The sequence below is a fragment of the Clinocottus analis genome, unplaced genomic scaffold, assembly GCF_023055335.1.
Source record: "Clinocottus analis isolate CAN_PGR_092001 unplaced genomic scaffold, fCliAna1.0.p SCAF_17, whole genome shotgun sequence".
NCBI lineage: Eukaryota > Metazoa > Chordata > Actinopteri > Perciformes > Cottidae > Clinocottus > Clinocottus analis.
This window is the reverse complement of record NW_027175898.1, coordinates 7,104,820-7,126,483: the sequence shown is the minus strand read 5'-3', so window position 1 is coordinate 7,126,483 and position 21,664 is coordinate 7,104,820. Positions and strand designations below refer to the sequence as shown.

At 42.0% G+C, this 21,664-nt stretch overlaps 2 protein-coding genes across 2 annotated transcripts; one reads left to right on the top strand and one right to left on the bottom strand.

Annotated features, from left to right (window-relative positions):
* Window positions 1-304: 304 nt before the first annotated feature.
* Window positions 305-9,586, bottom strand: exoc5 (exocyst complex component 5). Its single transcript, XM_068580253.1, has 18 exons — window positions 9,385-9,586; window positions 8,903-8,997; window positions 7,439-7,586; window positions 7,113-7,307; window positions 5,666-5,730; window positions 5,403-5,431; window positions 5,196-5,305; window positions 4,956-5,000; window positions 4,719-4,859; window positions 4,557-4,639; window positions 4,258-4,467; window positions 3,981-4,128; window positions 3,756-3,864; window positions 2,959-3,079; window positions 2,737-2,823; window positions 2,528-2,636; window positions 2,151-2,366; window positions 305-1,594 (listed from the first exon to the last, which is right to left on the bottom strand). The coding sequence occupies exons 1-18, from the start codon at window positions 9,409-9,411 to the stop codon at window positions 1,406-1,408; spliced, it is 2,127 nt and encodes a 708-aa protein (XP_068436354.1). The 5' UTR covers window positions 9,412-9,586; the 3' UTR covers window positions 305-1,405.
* On the top strand, window positions 9,213-14,475 carry ap5m1 (adaptor related protein complex 5 subunit mu 1). Its single transcript, XM_068580254.1, has 8 exons — window positions 9,213-9,865; window positions 10,001-10,661; window positions 10,753-10,980; window positions 11,063-11,202; window positions 11,646-11,731; window positions 11,834-11,946; window positions 12,140-12,236; window positions 12,328-14,475. The coding sequence occupies exons 1-8, from the start codon at window positions 9,798-9,800 to the stop codon at window positions 12,408-12,410; spliced, it is 1,476 nt and encodes a 491-aa protein (XP_068436355.1). The 5' UTR covers window positions 9,213-9,797; the 3' UTR covers window positions 12,411-14,475.
* Window positions 14,476-21,664: the final 7,189 nt, after the last annotated feature.

The window sequence follows — 21,664 nt, the reverse complement described above, 5'->3', positions numbered from 1 at the left end:
TTAATTATGTTGTTTGAACTTGCACAGCACTGTGTGTACATTCTACACAACACTAACCAGCCGGAGCTGGAACTGAGCTCTCAGGCGTCTCTATCGCCCCAGCTCTCCCCCAGTCCATGACTACTGCACACAATTCATCAACTCGTAGATATCTAATCCCCTCTGGCTCTGCTCACTTCCTGAAGTCTAAGAAAGAACTTTACTCTGGTGACAAGAATTTCCATGAATACTTGATGACTTCCATCGAAAGAAAGACTGTTTCATCTCACTTTGAAAGTGACATTCGTAGAAGGGCCGGGCAAACTTTCTATTCACAGCTCCCCATTTATTAAGGATGTTCAGAAGAGGGATGATAATAAAATGCAACATTTTTTAATGAGTCACTAATTAAGGTAAACAGCAGTACAGTGGGAGCAGCTTTGCGTTGCAGACAGTTTGAGGCATCAGGGATATCGGCCTTCTTTAATTTAGTGCAGAAGACAGTGACCGAGACCCAATAAGCCCTGTGTGAAGAAGTCCCCTCTAGTTTGTTTCTTTTATTTAGCAGAGGTCAACATTTTAATGTCCCGTGACCCAGAAACAAGGCAGATCAAGCCAACAATGTCTTTGCTACCCGCTGGATGAGCAAGTGTTGATCTGTGCAATTACAGTGACACATATTCACTGACCCATCACACCAGTCATCTTAGCCTAAGAGGGGACCACCCAAACCTCCAGAGAGGTTCTCAGACCTGTTAATAGTTCAGATCACACTTTGCTGTGATGGCCTCTTGACCTCTACTTTGTGGGCAGAAGTCAAAGGTTGGCGTGGTGGTCATGTGTCTCTCTCAGCCAGACAAGGCTCTATATCTGCTTGGTGGGGCCGTCTCTGTCGGATCCCCTACGCCTCATTACAAAGGGTAGCTGTTCCCAATACACAGCGCTACAGCAGCCTCCATGTCTGACGATACAGCGTGATTGTTGACAGTCTCCCTTTCCAGCAGCTTTAGGGGTCTCTTCCTGTGCACAACTGCAGCCACAGAATTTATGTATTTGGCACAATCAAAAAAACATGTTTACATAAGCACAGAAATCAATGTTGTCCATTTACTATAATATATCAGACATTTTAGCCATGTGGATTGATGATGGATCAGTATTAAAAAAACAAATGAAATATTAAGTCAATAGACATTTAAATCTCTTTAGCTTGAAAAAAAAATAACAATGAAAACAAGTGAAATGCACATTTCCCACAATCGAGGAGCAGTAGCCTTTTGTCGTGATGAACAAAGCAACCCCAGTGAAGGCTGTGTGCCGGGCCGGGCCGAGGCGCTCTCTGAAGCAGGAATGGTTCCTTCAAGGTGCATCGTCTCATCAAAGCATGGGTTTATGGACGGAGGGCAGCGAGGTGTTGCAATAGTCATTAACTGAAATGTCGGCCCAGTCTGGCTGAACGGTAGTCCATTCTGAGCTGGACGAAGGCGTGCAGAAGGTTTCGGTCCAGATTGGTGAGCTGCTCACCTGAGCAGACCTGCTTCAGGTTGTCAGGGGCAACAACCAGGAGGTTACAGAGGGCGTGGAGTGTGTCGAAGAGCTGCAGCACCAAAGGTACCTGGAGAACAGACAAGTGCACTATTGTGTTATACCATGTTCAATATATACAGCAGAGTCAAATTTATTCAATGCATACATGCAAACCTTTTCTAATGAAAAAATGCTCTAAATTTGTGACTGAAGATGCAAAATCTGTAATTTTAAATGGACAGTATGATATATATTATGCATATCTCTATAGACGCAGTGCCTTAAAACATTCTCCATCTCTACTCCTGCTAATTCACTTGTAATGTAGTGCTGATTAGGCAATTTTATTAAATCATTCGCTCTTCAGAAAATGTATCAACAAGAATGTTCTACAACATACAAATCATTTTATGTAATATATCATTTTAGTCATAACATTTAATTGTTCCAGGATCTCCGACATGAGAATTTGCATATTTTCTGTATATTATTTTTTTTGGTATTTACTGGATCCGTAAAATAACCCAACAATTAAGAGTGTTCCTCTGAATTGACATGACTACTTGATGTAACCAACAGTTGTTGGAGGGTGCTATGTTTTGCCCTGTGAACAGTGCACCCTGGACCTATGCCCCCCCGCTCACCCTGAAATCCTTGGCGCATCGTCGGTATTCAGCCACGTCGCAGATGGCCAGCATGCCTCCCATTGAGCTGTAGCTGTACTGCTGCAGGTGCTCGTGGATGAGCCGGTGAAAACGAACGCCCAACTCTGTCAGCACTGTGTCCACATTTTTCCCATCCATGGACTTCCGCACGTGCTCCACCTGCCGACTGACGTAGGCGCATACCTTGGAGCAAGCCTGCCAGGAGGAGACACACAGGGACACATGGAAAACATGCTGAGGTCTTCTTCAAAGAACAACAAAATAGACAGATATAAGTGATTTGCAAGTCACATTTGCTGATTTGTTTTGCTTTGCATGCGTGGTCAGTGGTGGAAGCTGAGGCCTTTATGTCTTACTGTAGTGTACTGGATCATGACGTTGTTTTCGTCCTCAGGCCTGAAATCAGTCTTTTTCTGCTCGGTTGCCAAGATGTGCTTCATTAGCCCCACCATGCAATTTATTGTTCTGTGTGTCGCAGAAAGAAAACTTTAGAAAATGTTTTGAAGATCATTCAATGTTCTATGATGGGCTCTGGTCAAACAGAGCAACTTATAAACATACTGACCTGTCGATTCCGGTGTCCAGTTTCACTTCCATCTGTTCAATCACCTCTTTCTTCTTTTGCAGGCACTCTGCCAACTTTGGAGATGAGCTGGAGGCATAGATTTAAAAAAAAAAAAGAAGCAAAATCAGAGGTCTCCCTTTCATCTAATGTGTTGATTTAAAAAGGCAGTGGCGAGAATAACTAAAAACTGTGTATTATACAAGACTTTAACCTGGAACTGACCTTATAAGAGGCATGAGCTGGTCATTAAACTGCTTATCAAACAAGTGGAAGATAGAGTTTGCCTGTTGAACGACATCCAGGAAGTACAGGTTGGAATTCTTGGCATCTGATGAGGGAATCGCTGCAGATCAAAGAGAAAGGGAAGAAGTCCAGGCAAAAAGAAAATAAGGTACGTGAAAGGATAAATCATTATGATTCACAGAAAAATCCCTGTTTCCTGCTCTGTATGGATTCTAACCACAGAAATACAACGTAAACAAACAAACATTCTCGGCTTCAGCATCAGACAGTGAAGAGAAAGCCCTCAAACTAAGAAGACATCAGTATTGTATTTCTTTGATGAAGAATATACCTTATGAATAGAGCACTGGTAGATGAATGAACATATTTAGTTACACTGGAGCTGCCTGAAAGGATCGGCTACATCCTGTACTTCAAGGTGACTTAGATATTTCTATTTTGTTAACTGCAACAAGCACCATCTGGTTGATGACAAAGTACAAGGCTATGAACAGTAGTAACATCATGTTACTTCACCAACAGTGTATTATGTTATGAGGTATTATTTAGTTCCCCTTTAGGTGTAAAAGGTAAAACAAATGTGCATCTTAAAGTTCCCAGACGCTGAGGAAATTTGCTTTCAGTAAAACCGGAATGTAAAAGGCCTGTGTGGCTCGCTTCCCTTAAAGAATTCAGTCTCTGATTTACGACAGTGTCCCTGATTTGTGCTGAAGTGGGCAGTGCAGCAGCAGTCTTCACCCACTGATTGTGGTTAAAATTAGCTAAATTGGATGTACCTGAGAGGCCAATCTCAAGGGCGTAGTCAATGTGATCGACACACAGATGATCAACCAGCAGCAGGAAGATTGAGTAGGCGTTCTTGGGGAGGTCTGAAGGATCTGAAAGCTATGTCGCGGCAAAACCAAAAGAAAGGAACACATTTAGCTATTTTTGCACAGCAGGAGTTCTCTTTAATAATGATATTATTGGATTAAAAAAAAAAAAAAAAAAGAGTAGCTCACCCTGTTGCATCTCTCAAAGGCATGGCGCGTCTCCTGCAGCAGGTTGACAACTAGCTCTGGCGATAGAAAGGTCTCCCCATGGGTGTCAATCATAGGGCCAAGAGGGAGGTTGGTACGCTGTCTGATCCGCTCCTTCAATTCTTGGATACTGTAGAAAGACACAGATGGTGATTACTTTGTTACACTATTATTTCTTATAATTTTGCAAAACATATTCAAATAATTAATCCTAATCCGTCCTTATGTGAGGGGAAAAAAGTGAAACCCCAAAACTGACCTGCCGGTGCCAATTGGGCGTTTCTGGTGATTCTTGGAGTCGTAGTAACGCTGCAGAATCATGGCACCTCGAGTGCGGAGGTATTCCCTCTCCATGTCAATGTAGCTTTCCAGGTATGAGGAGAATATGCTCTTTATCAGCTTAGACAGGAAAGTGTGCTTGTCGGAGCCCAGGTTGAACTCATTCAGCTTAGTGGCCAATGCTGTGGTCCTGGAAAACGTGCATAAGAAAGTGTTTAGGAATTAAAACAATAGGTCACTGTGTAAACAGAAAGTGAATCAAAACAAGAGAACAAGTACCTGGTGTAAAGGTCATAGAGGTTCTTGAGGTATTGTTCTACATCAGAGTGTCGTGTTTCATCCAGTTTTTCTCTAACGTGGGCCTGTAAACACAAAGGTGTTGAATATCACAGATAAGGTATGTCTAAATAAAACTAAAACCAGGAGAAGTAACATAAATACCTGCAATTTGATTTCAAAGATGTTCTGAATGAGTTTGGCCATAACAGTCTCCGGGCTGCTGAAAACTTCCCCCACTTGCTTGTTGACTCTCTGACAGAGGAGTGCAGTGTCCTCAAACACATCATTCCTCAGGTAGGCCCCCTAGGGAGACCAACAAAGGATTAACAGGAATCTGTGGATATTACTGGCATACAAAAAAGTGGGATGTTATGTATAACAGAAACTTTTTACACTCACTTCCTGACACTGCTTGATATAGACATCCACACAGTGTGCGTAGCCCTTCAACAAAAAGATCCAGAAGTTACTTTTATGCAAGATTACATCACTGCAGTACAGATTTGAAGCACCGTTCAGAGTCACACAAAAAAAGCACGTTAGAATGGTATATACTGATAATCCTAATTATCAAAGACTGATGGCTAAATGTGAACTAAAATTAAAATGTTGACATCAAATGTGATTCTTCCAGGTCACCTTGAAATGTAATAGAACCGCTGCCACCTCCCGCATACGTCCAATCTCACCCCTGCGCTGGGCAGCAGTGAACTCCTGGATTAACTGCCGCTCCAGGTCATGGTACTTACCTGGGCAGAACACAAACAAGTACAAGAAAGGATATTATCATTTGTAGATAACTTCTAATGTATTTGTACTGGGGACATGAATTCTTCTTAAACTTACTTGCAATCTTTGCCTTGACATCTGCAAATCTGTCAGAGGAAAAGATAATGAATCTTCAAGGAAACAATTATATCACAATACACATTGTGTAAATTCATACAAATTAATGTGCGTTTCATTTCTTGATACTGAATAAAAAAAACTTTAATTCTTGATATGTCCTGGGCTTCCACTATGAGGAATAGTCTACATCACTAATACTCCACCTTCCCGTTGTTTGACAGTGCTCTTGTCTAAAGCTGCCTCCAGGATGCCTGACTCACCTGTCGAATGGCAGCTCCTGGGCAATGAGATGCAGTTTCTGAATTATATCAGCAGCCTCCTTAATCTGACGGAGAGAGAGCATGAGTGAGTGTGAGAGTAAGTCAGGTGAGGCAAAAAGAGAGAGAGAGCACGACAAGACCATGAGAGGTGGACATCCAGACAGAAAGCTGGCAGGCCGCCGGCGGTGTCTCCACTTGGGGGATCATCACTTTAGAGCTGCCCTTCTCCACCTCCCCATGTTCAACAGGGAGCTGATAACAGACAGGCTGCGCTCACCTGGGCATCGGCAGCAGCAACAGCAGCAGTCCTGACTTAGCAGCACATCCAACTCTATATTGGCATGCCTTTTCTGAATGGGCTGTAATCCCACAGGAGTCTAAATCGCCTTCAATAATCTGTCCGGCCAGGGATATCTGTCTTAAAAAAGGGGGCCCTGTCGAGAGCCCCCCTCCCCCCGCCCCTCCTGACATACACACTGGCTGAAAAAGCCCCAGACCTACGAAAGGCCCGCCGTCCGCAACTCCTCTGTTCCCGCAGATGCCTGCCTCAGCTAACATCATTACTCTGCTCCCGTGAGGAGGATCCAGCCTTTCTGCTCGGCGAAGGTTTTCTAAGTATCTGTCCCCCAGCTAAGATTAGCTAAATCCCATGTAAGTAATGTAGCCGTCTCCCTGCAGTCAGGGTTTAGCAGCACTTGTCTCCACGCTGGCGGCCCAGCCCTCCCTTTCAGAAGGATTAGCAAAGCCATCCCCCTTCAGCTATTCACTTGCAGCTTTCCTCTTTCCCCCTCGTCTGGAGGTATGCTCAGGAAAAAAGGAATCTGACCAGATATTTCTGCATGCCTCTCCGGAAAACTAGCTCCCATCTCCAGCTCTCGTATCTGGGATTGACCCCCAGATTCATTGCTCTGCATCCACTGATGGTGTTACTACCAGGAATTAATCTAAAGCGTCCCAATCTCCCTACCGCCGCTTAAAAAACTGCAAATCAAACTTTAATGGGTCACTTGTCTAACAACAACATGGTCTCTGTGTAGGCAGGAACTAAGTAAAAGTGTGAAAGTCATCTTCCTGCATGCATGTTATCACCGCCCTTAAATGTACCATAATGCCACAAGCTCTTCGCTGCTGTAATGCGACACAAAGCTGAGGACCAACCAAATTCTAGCTCCGAGACAACCTTCTGTAAAGGCAATTAGGGTTGACATGAGCATGTTGACATCCATGCTAGTCAATCATCCAGCTATTGTCAGACAGCAAATGACAGTTTATTAATCCAAATTAGCCCTGGGATCCAACTAAAGGGATAAACTTGACAAATTAATATGGATGGTTTACCTCATAATCCCGTTCATTCTCACCTCCAACTGTGTCACAGTGGGGGTCCTCGTCAATGGACACACACACCTACAGTGAAGTGAATGAAAGGCATATGGAGATTACTCACCTTGTCGGGGTTATTGAAGACGTCGCTGCGTAGGTCTCCATCCAAGAACTCGTTGAAGTAGGTCATTAGACGCTGAGCTTCCACGGCCCTCTGTCGAGGCGTATTCACCCCCTCCAGCTGGTCACCAAGGTGGCAAACCTTTGTTGCCACATAGCTTATGTGTTCATCGAGCTCCTGGAAATGTTGAAAGGCCACCTGCAGAGACAAAGAGCCAAGCCAATGTATCGAATAGATAAAATCATACTGTAATGTGATGAATAAAACAAGCACCTAAAGCTCAAAGACATTATGGTATGTGTGATTGGCTGCTTGACCATGCAACCCACCTGGTTGCTTCTTTGCAAATCTTGCACTTTGTGGGCAAATTCCTTGGCCTCACGATGACATTGGTGCTCAAGCTTCTCCACTCGCCGCTGGATCTTCTCATCCAACTGCTTCAGCTCTTCTATGTGGTTCTCAAATTCTTCCAACAGCCTATCACATAAGAAAGAAAGACTGTAGATCAAGAACTTTACACTGGTCTTATCAACATACACTAATGGTATTATTCTGGAGGAGTAATTGGGTACCACAAGGTTAAATCTGTCCCACTGAACGTTATAGTTATAGTTAGTTAGAGAATAGTGCAGGAGGCTTTTCTCCTGGGTCCCCAGGCTTAAGAAGCTCTGAAAACTAGCTACTTCGTCAGCTGCATTTTAAGTGCCATCAGGACTGCAGAGCAAATGTTCTAAGTCAGCACCACATTTCACAGACTAGGAAACATCCTAAAATGATGAGTGTATAATCTCTTGACTAATTCCCTCTGCACTGGCTACAGCTTAAAGACATCTCCCATCCCTTCCCAATAGACACTCATTCACTGGCTGGTGACTCACAGTATGGTGGCCTCCACAGATATGTTGTCTCTGACTCTTCTCTAAGAGCTTCAGAGGAGGTGGTGGTGGCAACAGTTTTGTGGAGGAAGTAGATAAGGGAGGGTGGATCCACAGTATAGTTAAATTGTTATGGCATTTTTGCTTGCGAGAAGCAACTTGGCCCTCAAGTGTAAACACAACAACAAGCAGTGAAAATACCATTAATATAGAATCTTTCACAAAGATGTTTCCGGTTTTTCTCCAACCCAGCATATAAGAGACCAAGATGACAGCTTTTTTTAGCAAGTATTTAGCTAGTTTATAATAGCGCCTGAAAATAAAGAAATCTTCATTTATTTTGAAATAATTTTTGATTTATTAAATATGTTTAAAATATCACATTGTTTTGCTCCCAGAGACTTTAAAAGCTGCAGACAAAAAAATGCTTTTGGGAGGCTGTGGTAAAGACCACAATATAATCTGAATAGAAAAAAATCATTGTCTTGTTTATTAGCATGACTTGATTCGACTGAGGACAAATATCTTGATGTCAACATCTCCTCAACTTCAGCAAAAATTTTAAAGGGAAAAGCGTGAATTTGTGGAATAGGCCAGCATCAAGTCATTCACAGAAAGAGTTACAGATAGTTGGCTGTGTTAAACTGTGAGCAGACATGACTGCAATTTTAAGAAATGTGCTCGTCAGTGAGCGAAATTGATATGTCAGAACATAAAGAAAAAACTATGCATCTGTGTTGGTGCAATTTTAAACTAACATGAGACAACACACATTTAGGGAACCAGGGGGGGTCACAGTGGCAGTGATCACCAAAGTGTCAACCAAATTGAGATTAAAACAGTCTATTGATTTACAGACTCATGTTCATGGGAAGGAAGAGGTGTCCAGTTAATGTGAGCGATGTGCACCGACAGTACCTTTTGGGGTCAAACGCCTCAGCTCCTCCTTTGGATCCTCCCCCAGGTGTCCTCCATGCCAACCTTTCGATGTACTCATCTGCATCAAAGGGCTCCTGAGGGGGCGAGGAAGTAGTGAGGTTACCTATCGCTGCCACATACAATAACATCAGCAAAACGCCAGCTAATAAACCGATATGATGGAACAGTAGACTTGACCAACACACGTTAAGGTTACACACATAACTTGCCCCCTAATATGACGTTTTACAGCATTTGTCTTCTTCCACTGCACACGAACTGTCAATAACATTGACCTCACTCCGAATAGCTCAAAGGACTATAAGTTACCCTTTTCTTTATATCTTATAACAGCAGTGAGGGACGTTGTTATCCGTCTTTTCCTGAGCTGGGGCAGCAGAGCGACCGTTAAAGACAGCTCGCGACCCAACGGTAGCTAGCCTGACAGCTAACACAGCTCTCCGGAGCAGCAGTCATTTTACCTCGAACAGCTGAGCTGTCGTCGCCATGTTTCAGATTCAGCTGGCGGCTGGAGTCAGATGCAATTTAGAGGAAGACTGTCAGAGTCGACACTACCGCCGACTTCCACATCGATTTACTGATTGAGTACAGTTTCGCCCTTTGTTGACAGCTAGCGTTAGCTGGTTAGCAGTCCAGCTTCCTGTATGGGTGGAGAAGAAGGGTGGGAATACTTGCTGGCCAGTGCGCATGCGCGGATGTCGTGTGATTGGTGGTCAAATGTCACATGAAACAGCAGCAGGAAGTTAAAAAAAATGCTACGCTCACCAAATTCACAGGGGATATTTGAATTGAACAACTGCACAATAAGATGCGAGTGTTAATAGTGAAGTCACGGAATAAGCTGTAGATAGAGGACAGAAGTGCAGCGGGACAAATGAGTGTGCGTGCGTTGTGGATTATTTCTCACGAGAAGGGTGACAATGTGTCAATACGCTTTACAAGGTAACGTCATGTGAGCTACGATAGCTCTCGTATTCCTGTTTACAACAGTGCTGAGTGTAGTAAAATCTCTGCTGTGCTCACTGCTGGCAGCCTCCAGCATTTTGTATTATAATGTCCTGTTTCTTCCCCCAACAGGAGGTTTGCTACTGTGGAGCACCGCGCAAAGATCCTGGCAGGTTCCTCATACGTAGCAGTCCCAGAAGACTACAGTGTGCTGCAGCTCCTGCTCACTGAGATGGGACTTTCAGACTCAGACAAGGGCTATGTCGCTCTCAGAGATGATTGCCTTCATCGTCAGCGATCACCAGCTCTGGAGCTGCGTGTGGACAGTCCAGGAAAGGGAATACTATGGCCAGTGTTGGCCATCTCACACGGGCCTCTTACTCTAGTTTGCCTGCCTATAGTGGATGCCCCTGCTGAGCCACGGCCACCCCTTGCCAGCCTGCTGTCTGTCTCCCAGGGCCTAACACTCTTGGCAGGTCTGCAGACTTTTCTCCTCGGCTCTGGGGGAAAGCCTGATAACGAGGGTCTGGCCTCTCGCCTCGCCATGCTGCCATCTGTACTCTTACAGGTTTGTCCACTTGGCACACCCCTGGATGTGCCACTTTTGGGGGCACCTGCTACGTCGACAGTGCCTACTCCTGCTGGTAACCAGAAGCAGCCAGCCTGGAAGACGGGGCTCCACCGCGGTCGAGCCGTGGTCAACGTAGCACTGAAAGAAATGGTGCGCTCCATGCAGTATGGTAACCGGAGCAGACAGGACCTGTGGGATGTTTATGGCACTGTAACATGCAAAGTAAGAGCATGGTGTAAAGGAAAGAAAGTCATCTTATAACTTTTTTGCCTATTTTAATTATTTTTCCTTCATTTATTTTCTCTTCCAACAGTGTGAAGTGGAAGGCATGCTCCCAAATGTGACAGTGACCCTCACACTGCCACCAAATGGTTCTCCACTACAGGACATCCTGGTCCATCCTTGTGTCACCTCACTGGATTCTTGTATCCTCACTGCCAGCAGTGTGGATAACTGTGATGGCTCAGCTTTCTCTGGACCATACAAGTTCCCCTTCTCCCCTCCTCTGGAGCCGTTCAGACTATGCAGCTACACATCTCAGGTACTAACCATACATACTAACATACTTCTCATCTCCCACATTAGTGTTAATGTCATAAGTTAATTCTACAATATTTCATTAGGTCCCCGTTCCCCCTATCCTCGGTTCGTATCAACTGAGGGAAGAAGAGAACCAGCTATGTGTGTCAGTAAACCTCAAACTTCATGAGAGTGTGAAGAACAGCTTTGAGTACTGTGAGGCACACATGCCATTCTTTAACAGGTACGTAGCACACAAGGATGTAGTCTTTCAGACCGAAGATTTAGTTGCATTATTTATAACTGTTATGGCGTCTCATCTGGGTCTTAGTAATATGGAACAGAGCCATGGTTATGGAACATCATCCAACAGCACAGTAGCACCCTCAATAAACAAAGTAAACCAGATTACTTGTACTACAAGTCTCAAACTCAACTCTATCATGTGGTAAAATACTCCTGTTGCATGCTTTGCAGAAATGTCCTAGAAAGGTTGCACTACAAATCCTTTCTGTTTTTGCAGTAGACCATTCTGTTGTCTAGTTCTTTCACAATACACATTGTCCATGTGGGTTTTCTTGTTGAGTAAAGAGGATAAAACACTCTGTTTTCTAAAGTGATTGAACCCAAGCACTTAAATCAGTATGTTTGCACTAACATCTAAATGTTGACTGTATTTTTGTGCAGGGATCAGATGGGTGCTGTGGATGTGAAGGTCAGCTCTGGACAAATGGATGTTTCAAAGGAGAAGAACATCCTGGTCTGGGCCCTGGGTAGGCACTGTGCTGCTGAGCATAACTGTAACATATCACTTTAATGCAGCTTTATATTTGAAATTCATACTAAAGAGCAGTTTTACTCACACTGTTATTTAGGACAAAAGTTCCCTAAATCTCGTGAGGTGACAATGGAGGGAAAGATCAGTTTTTCTGGGACGATACCAGGACCCACCGACTCCCTTTGCACAGAACTTACAGCCTATATCAAAGTAAGTTAATGTGTAGTGATATTCAGAAGCCTGATTGAAAGATCTTTGAGTTATGATCCAGTTTGTTTATATACATCAACAGCATGTTGCATCCATTTTCAAACCGCTAATGAGATACGGTAAAATAAATAAAGACATTCTGACTACATATTCATTGGTTTGTGAAGTATTTAATACTCCCACCGTCCCACAGTTGTATTTCAAAGTGCCTGACATGACACTCTCTGGATGCTGTGTTGACCAGCATTCAGTGCAGGTGTATTCCTCTGCCAAACCACGGATTATAACATGTAAGATTACAATACATTTTTTCATCAAAATGTTTGTTGTATGCACATTCTCCGATACTATTAAAATGGTCTGTATGGTTTATTTTTTCAGCCCGAGAACTTCAATCCAAAGAGTACTTCATCTGGAATTCAACTGGAACTGCTCCGGTATCGTCTGGGCAGATGATGTTGTAGCGAGAATACATTCAGAGCCGCTCAGTGGAAATGTGTTCAGTTCATTGTAACACAACTAAAAACTGTTGAGCAGATACTGTACAGTGAACAGACTAGATATAATAATACTTTCGTTTTATATAGCGCTTTTCTAGGTTCTCGTATCTAGATGTGACCCAATAAAACAAGTTACTATCCTGTTGTTACTGCAGGGCTCACAAATGATATAACATGTTGATAGCAGTCAAAATAATCAGTAGATATTATTAGAATCATGTTATGTTTGCTATAATTTAGTACAGCTAACAATGTGCCAACTTTGACTGGCAGAAGTATTGATTTTATTGATGAATGGATACTTAAATAACAAAAACAACAAGCTGTGCCTATAGTCCAACTTCTTTTATCCCCCAACCTTCACCCTCCCTCCAATTTATCCCATTGCAGACACAAGGGCCACCCCTCGCTCTGACAGTCCCACTTCAGTGACTCTCTATCACCGGATAATTAGCAGCTGGGGCCTTGTCATCAGCTGTTGTGGGCCAGGAAGAGAGGGGCGGTCGGGCTGTGAAAGGCCAGGCTGCTCTGGCCAGTGTCTTGGCTACAAAAGACTCCTCTTTTAGAGCTGGCAGGAGTCCTTGCACCCTTCACCAATCACTCCCCCACCCCTTTTGACCCCATCCCTGCCCTGTCAACTAGTGGCTAGTTCAAACACTCAAGCTCTCCAGCCAGACTGTGATTGAGCGCTGACCTTCTGGCCCTCTGAGACTTAAAAGCAGCCGGCCCCTTTCAGAGAGAAGGACTTGCCTAATTGGTGAAAAAGTCACAAGAATGGAAATGATTGGGTTGTCTCTCCGTTGTGTACATGCTTTAAATTAATTAGTGTCAAACTTTAAGTATATTATTTTGATCCATAGTATAGTAACACAAGTGTCAGTGTAGTATTTTAATCAATAGTATTAATACAATGACTGTACAAATATATTATTTAATGAGGGGCATGTAGTTCCAGATGTTTCTCACTGTTTACATTTTTTTCTACCTGAACTATGATAGGTTTCATACTCGGTTACGATATTGCTATGAAAGCTCCACCTCAGTGTATTAAGGTAAATGAAGAACCAGCCGATGAAGGGTTAAATCAAAGAAGATTGCGCCCCACTATTTCACAGCAGCCAGACTCCTCTGAGTGCCCTCATTGTCTGCTGTTGGCCTCTTGTGCCCCTTGCTGGTCCAAATGCTACATTCTCACGTGGATTTCCACTCAGAAGGCTGACCATGACCAATCCTCTGTCAATTGGAACCAATTGCTCACACGGCATCCTTCACCTTCTTTTTATGTAGCGGTACGGAGTGGCAGACACCGAGACCTCTCGGCTCTCCCCCTGCACGATGATTTGGCTTTAAGGCCCAGTGTGTATGGCTAGCGAACTGGAAAAGGAGACTTTTTTTTTAAAGAGTTGGGCCACTCTAAATCTCTTCAGTTTCCCAATATGTGGTCAGTCTGGCTCCTCAAGTCTGCAGTCAGTGGCCTCTCACTGGCTGACTTTGCTTTGTTGATTGAAAAGCTTGCTAAGTAGATGGACTCGTTTTAATGTGTTGTTCTGCTCCAGTGCCTTCAGCTCAAACCTTTGGGTCTTTAGTGCGACACAGTTTTTCAGGAATTTATTTATTTCATCATTGTTTACTCCTGGATACACACACACAAACACACCTACAAACAAGAGATTAATACTTTTGTACAATAATCATCAAAATAACACAAATTATACATATAAAATACATTTGTGAAAGTGAATTAGCAGTGTGGATTGTCAGAGATCATATTACTACATCACAATGTTGCATAGCCTTTAAAGCTCAAAATGGCCTTTTTATACCAACATATTTATATACCAAAACATTAACTAAACACTACTACTGGTATCGACTTAACTGTTGGATTTCACTGGTCCCTTAACCCAATAATGACACCCAGTGGTAGAACACAATAAAAGTCATGTTGAACCTTTGATTTCTTTAATGCTCATTTCATCTATTGAAATAGTTCTTCTCAACCACTGCCAGATACTCTTTGCTTGTTTAATTCCCCCATGCCCCCTCTGTGTGATGAAATCCCATTGTTCATCTAATGCTCCGTGCCTGAGGGCCATGGCTTTTGTTGGCCACTGTGGCCCCAGGTGTTTGCTAGGAGTCCAGTTCTTCTCTGTCTCTCTGAACCACCTCAGGGAGACCACTTGAAGAAGAATGGTGCAATTAGCTGTTCCCTGTTTTCAAACTAATTATTGTTCAAGAGCGACGCAGCATCTCAAATAATGGAATATCTTTTATTCTGAGGATTCTTTTCATTGCTAATTTCGACAGCAAATGCCCAATTATAGCACAGAAGCTTCAAAGATGGCTGAGTTGAATCTCAACTCTCTGAACTGAATATATTTTTTTTTCTTCTTTTTTTTTGAATGTTTGCTATCAAAATTTGAGTCAGGCCAAATGATCTTCAGACTCACTACCTAGACATCAAGTGTTCTCACTGCTTTCACCCATAGAGGGCATCATACACTTAGACATCAAACACTCAGACATGGGAAGTATCTGCATGGCATCAAGAGGTTCATTCATATAGAAGTTGGTTGACTAAGTGTTCTTTGCCCAGTTTATTGTCCCATCTGTGTTTGTCTTCTTTTCTCACATGTTCCCTTTCAGTTCTCTTTGATAAGTCTTTTGTCTGAAGACTGTCTTTCTGCTCTGTTTCTGGGACCCTGAGCGTGTTCTGCCTGGATGCCGTCTTTACCACTGCACAACAGCAGGTTAAGTTGTCTCTCTTCAAAGAGTTGAAGTGGAGATTTTGGTTTTCCTGGGGTCCAGACTTTCTCCTGTCTCATCCTAGAAGATGTCCCTCTCTGTGGGCCTTCCCGCAAGTTTCCGCCTCTAGATGCATTCTGTATTTGTGTGGTGCAGGGTAAGAGATACATGTCAGTGGCAGACACCAGCTACTGATCTCACCAATGATGAGCTTCATTTGACCAAGGCGTTCCACCTAGCAGCTACTGGATGAGCTACTGGCGTGGCTAGTCATTAGCCATGGCTGTGTGCATCTCGTTTTCTTGCGTCTCTTTGTCTTGCATATGTCTGTGTCCTGCCCACTCCTGCTAAGTGTGCATCTTGTGTTTTGTCTCGAGTCAGCAGGATGTGCAGTTCCGTTTCCTCGTTGCTCATTTTATGACCTGTCTGATTTAAGTGGGTGTGTTGATGCCTTGATGTAATTTTACAAAGTACATTATTCCTAGTATCCTAATATATTTGTTCATAAAATGTTATTTGGCATTAGTAAATACAAAAACAAGTTATAAAACAAATTTGTTATAGAGGCTACTTTGCAGAATACAGATGTGTCATGAAACTTTGCCTTTCAATTTTGTAAACCCACTGATTTAACATAACACCGTTTTATGAATGCCACACTTAAAACGGAGTTGACAGAAGAAAGATGACCAAGAAAAAACGCTTGGTAAAAAAGTCAGGTTAAAGCTGAATATCTTAGGTGGTTATGTACAGTAGCGTATACAGCCTGGTAAGATGTAGCCTGGTGGTAAGGGAATGGGACCATAATTTACTCAATGAACATGCTAGTCAGTGGGACCATAAACTAATGTTTACTGAGATAATAAATCAAGTGAGAAGTAAAGTTTTTTTTTCTCGTAGACCTCCACACGATTGGACTTCTTTTTGAAAACGGACGAGTCGCTGCTGGTCTGTAGAGAAGATGCATGTTTGTCTTCACTTAGCAGAACTGGAGGAGCAACGACATTCAAACGGCGGCTTGTGTCATCACGGCTTCTAATCAGATGATCCATGGGTTGCCAGGTTGGGTGTACGAGTTAACACCCTGTCGAATGAATAGTCGTCTTCTAATTTACCAGTGCCGGATTATCAATAGCCAAATAAGCCACGTTAGTTGGTTTCATCAAGGATATAGCCTCGGCTCATATCTTAGTATAATTTTACATTTGTAAGGATTAAAGTTAGATTACAGAAATTTCTTAGGAATCGGTACACTACATTTATATATGTATATATATATATATATATATATATATATATATATATATATATATATATATATATATATATATATATATATATATATGTTGTGTATCAAGCTAACAGAAATAAATTAACAATTCATAGCCTTACCATGAGTAGACAACCTTATGTCTTCTCCGCTCTCTGGCATGCAGAACGTGAACTCACCGATGCTGATGAGCCTGTTGAGTGAGAGCGGTCTGGGCCTATGTTGTGGGGAAATATGTTGTTTATTATTACTCTATTGTTTTACTCTCCTGCATTCATTTGACAGGCGTAGTTACATTTTATTTTTCATACTTGGAGAAATAAGTAAAATGATACATTGTTACAGATTAAACTATGATTAAACCTTTTAGCTTCTTGTTGAGTATATGACATTTCAGATGTCTATCAGTTGTTATCAGTCTCACAAAAGAGATTATATTTACTTTTACTTTGATATGATTTTGAATGGAGGACAAAACAATCTTTACATTGTTGTATTGGTACTTTTACTTATAATTAAAGGAGCTGACTGATTATCCACCACTGCAAGAAACACACACATAGTGTATTACAATGCATGCTTCATGCGTTTTTTGGGATTTGTAGTTTAGTTAATAGATTTCCTTGTGACTGTCAAGAACACACTTGTGTTTGTGTCTAAGTGTATCTCACAGTGGGGGTTTCTGTTCCCTGCACCTTGAGAATAGATCCTGTTGAGGGCCAGTCATGGCTGTAGACCACCCTACTTTCCACTCCGCCAACACTTTAATCAGATCCACTGGGACTGGAAGAGCCCACACTCACAGCTCACAGCTGTCTCGCTCTCTTCCCTCCCTCTTTCTTTCCCTCTATTTCTCGCAAGCCCGGCTGCACACTTTAATTTTGCCTCAATATAAAAATGCATGATCTGAATTATTTATGATATAGATGCACTTCAGCTCTCCCGTACTTTGTCATGATGCTTTACCTGAATCACCGTGCCGGAGCCGGAGTGTCCTGTCAGGCCGATTGTAGAAAACAGGTGGACACCCCCATCTCTGTAGTCCCTGCCCTACAACAAACAGCAAAGTCCTTATTGGGGTTTGATATGGCATGGGCTCAGGGACGCTGGGATATGTTTCTTTCCTTTTGGTTATTACCACAGCAATTTGATTGGCAGTGCTTGTGTGGCCAATTTGAAGGGCCAGTGGTTGTAGTGTCTGAGGAGAGATACTGATTCCATGTCTGTGTAAAAATCACAACCAGTCTAGAAACAAAGCGCAGAGTTTCGTCTGCTAGAGTCCCAGCACAGGATTGAACAGGATTGAAACTTCTCATATGAATCAGGCCACTTAAAGCCTGTTATAGTTTATAAAACTATATTAGGCAGCTGACTTTGCCGTACTAACCTGGAGTCTTCTCGGTGGATGGGATTGAATGATGCTTGAAATGTTACTTTGCTTTGGTGGGATGTTTCCTGCAAAGCAGGGGTCTAACAGCACATCCATGCCAACACCAATATATACTATCAGAAACAGTATCGGTCTATAAAAAAATAACAAAAGCCTAAATAGGAATTAAACAATAGAGCCAGGAGACGTACTGACCTGAGAGTGTGGAAAGGGTTATTTCTTGTCTCATTGGAGGTAAGATTGTTTTCTTCTGTCCCAAAAATCCTGCTTGCTTCTCCACAGTGACCGGCAGAGCAGGGAGGGTCCACTGTGGCTCGAGTTGCGCCCCATCTTCTTGCAGGCTATTGCATGGAGCTACTTTACGCAGCCTGGGTCTGGAGCCTGTGGAGCCCATTGTCTCACACCCTGTCCCAATGCTGTCAAACTCAAATACTAAATTCTACTTCGAGGTATGAAAATGTTAGCTTCTTTCGACAAGCTCTGTGTAAATTTACACTTTCTAATCCCACCTTGTAATGTCTTCTCATCAGACATGTCGGTTCTGCCTTTGTAAGTCCACTGGTTTTATTGACTTTTCCTCCAAACTTGTGGATTCACTTTGTACTTTTGGTCTCCTCTATTAAAAACTTTGTCTTCAAGTCTCTCCTGCTGGCGAGCTTAACGTTGGTCCTGAAGCCTCTCTGTCTAGTGCCAAAGTACAATTGAAAAAAACACTTTAGGCAGTGGTTAAAATAGTAGGTGTGCACTTCATCTCTGCCATCATTGTAATGAGCGAGGTTTCTATGGCAACTCTCCCTACAGGTTACTTTGTAACTCATAAGTTAATGCTTGAAAGGACCAGTTATCTCCCTGCACCCGCTCCATGTTGGAAAGCCCAGAGGGGCGAAGAGAGAGAGACAGGTACTTTGGGAAATTGTTAACTGACAAAAAAATGTCACTTGAGTAGTTAGAAAACCACAGTGAGGGGAGGAGGTGTACTTTACTTTACATCACTGCTGGAGCTTCACAATGTGACCTCTGTTCTTCTTTATTGGTGTATCGTATTTGTTAGGTTGGTCCGTCCATTACTTTAGTCCAAACTGAAATATCTCAACAACTGTTGGATGGATTGTGGTAATGTTTAGTGCAGAGTGAGCAGCAGTCAGTCACACTGGATGCTGCAGACTTTTTAGGGACAGATGACGGAAGCAGGTGGAAACGCGGTGATAATGATATGCTGAAAAGGTCAAAGGCATTTCGCTGGTGACGTGTTGCTGGTGACATTCGTTGTCTTCTTGCTTTTTCACAGTACATTTAGTTTGTTGTTGGCGTTTCTTTGCTCTCACCTGGATACGTCCATGCTTTCTGGTTGGGGCATTATTTTATTGTCTTTGGTATCACCACATCATTAACACATTGCTGATAATTATGTCCATATTAACCTCTCTTAAACTATTATCATCATTATGCTTGTAAGTCTGTAATCCTCAGATTGGTCTTTTTCATTTTGTAAATAAAAAATTGGAATATCATTTATCAGGAGGCAATGTTCACCTTTGATTTTCTCAACAAAAAGTGGAATCTAATTGCACACATTTTTTAGATTTAATTCATGTAAAATCAAAGGTCCGAGGTACAATGTGATCCCATATTGATGTTATAAAATCTATGTAGGCTAAGGGCCGATGCTGTACTTTACCATTTATAATGAAGCTAATGTTATTTCAAGTAAAACAGTTTGTAAGATGTGTCATGTTGCTTTTCTCGCCTTAGGGCGGGGAAACTTGGTTATTATGCAAGCTGTTGAAAATAAGAGCTGCTGATGACCCACTTCGATGAAAGAACCTAAGGGACTGATACTCCTTGCTGATTCAAGTGTTGTTTTTTTAGGTCTACTATCACTGTAAACACAATTTCATTTTTAATTTTGATACCATTTCTTACATGTTCTACAGATGTCTATAGCTGCCAGAAGTTTCCTGTGTTTTAACAGGGACATTGTTTACAGTGTAATATATACCGTTAATCTAACTCACTTTCAATCAACACTTGAACACTTGAAATACAGCATCAATATAGGACGAACAGGGTAACGTTACACACACAACACGTCACACTGGCTCCTTAACGTAACAAACTTAATGTAAAATTAAATCCATGGTATGAAACATCACATTACCTACAGAAATCACATAATCAATACCAAAGGCACATAATCAGACCAAAAAGATAACACAACCACAAGGGCAAACATATAAGCAACCCACTTACAGGTAGGCTGTTCCCCGTGAAAACTAAAATAAAGATTTCAGAGGAATAATTAAATAAACATAAAATGATCTGGGCTACATTTGGACTGTCTCCAGGCAGCTTGATGTCTTCCACATGGACGTCTCCTGATTAAAACAGTTCTATCAACTTCATTGTCAGACATTTTCTCTTCATCTGAATCGTGATATTGTTGTTGTTATTAATATTATTATTATTATTTCATTGTTTTATCCGTTCTGTGCCCAAGATTACAGCCAAGTACATTTTAGAAGTTTAAATATGAGCAAAAACTAGGAAAACAACACCTAAAAAAATGTTGTTTTCCACTGGCAAACGTGGTAAACCAATACTGCCTTCTGAAAAAAGGTGTGTGTGTGGAGGACACACATTTCCTATGACCCCTGTGCCAATTACGCCCTTGCTTATCAGCATCCAGCAGACCTCCTGTATCATTGAATTAAGATGTGAACATTACACATCCCTCTGCTTCTTCTACAGTAGGTCATTTATTTTAATATGTTAAAATGCCACTGCAATTGCTAAGCTGAAAGTGTCACCTCAGCAAATGCTTCATGAGAGGTTTCAACTCACTGGCTCCAGCAACCATGACGGGACTGTAGTGTTAGCCTCTTGGGGGTGTGCATGCATATGTGTTTGCGTGTGTGTTTGATGTGTGTGTGACAAAGAGGGATGTTCTCCTGACACTTCATCATCTCAATAGCACTATTTATACTAAAATGTAAATGCCACCATTTTATGAAACACTAAACACATTTGGGCAAGTGCCTGTATGCTTTACAGGTACAAAATGTCCCATGGGCCGTTTTACATTGACAGACAGATAAATGGCGACGCAATATTCGCACAGATTGTGTGAATATGTGAAAGAGAACAAATCATAGCAGAAACAATCATTCTTAATCTTCTTCAGTTTACAGTGCATGGTTGTGTATGTGTGTCAGTAAGTGACAGCTAAGTGCAGCACAGCAAAGCATTGCATAATTTATTATGATGGGGAGAAGTCATCGCTGATAAATCAATGCAATGCACTTAACAGATTACCAATATAGACCTCTCTGCTTAGTTCTGCTAAAAATATCTGGTGATGAGACAAGGTATATGGTTGAAAACATAGTTCCGTCTTCATCTTCAAGCCTACTTTAACATCAAGATATATGCTTGGCCACATGGACGAAAGGGTGAATTCAATTGGAACTAAATGCTATCAGAGCTTTTGCAGGATTTAAAAAATATTGAGTCCAAGTCAACCCTGATAACACAGATAACAAACAACATAATTAATATTATAATAGTAATATTTATGAAAGTAAATTATAATAAAAACTTATAATGGCAATTTTTGTGTTTGTGAAGCTTTTCAAGCACCATTAGCATTGTATGCAAATTGCTCAGACATCTAAATACGTTCCAATATATTGTTAGAAAACTCACACATTTGTGTGGTCATAAAGTAAACAAGTAATACACTGCTAATCTGAGTTTTTAGTCTTTTATTATAAAACCAAAATAGCCTGTACATTACGCATAGTATAATTGCCATTC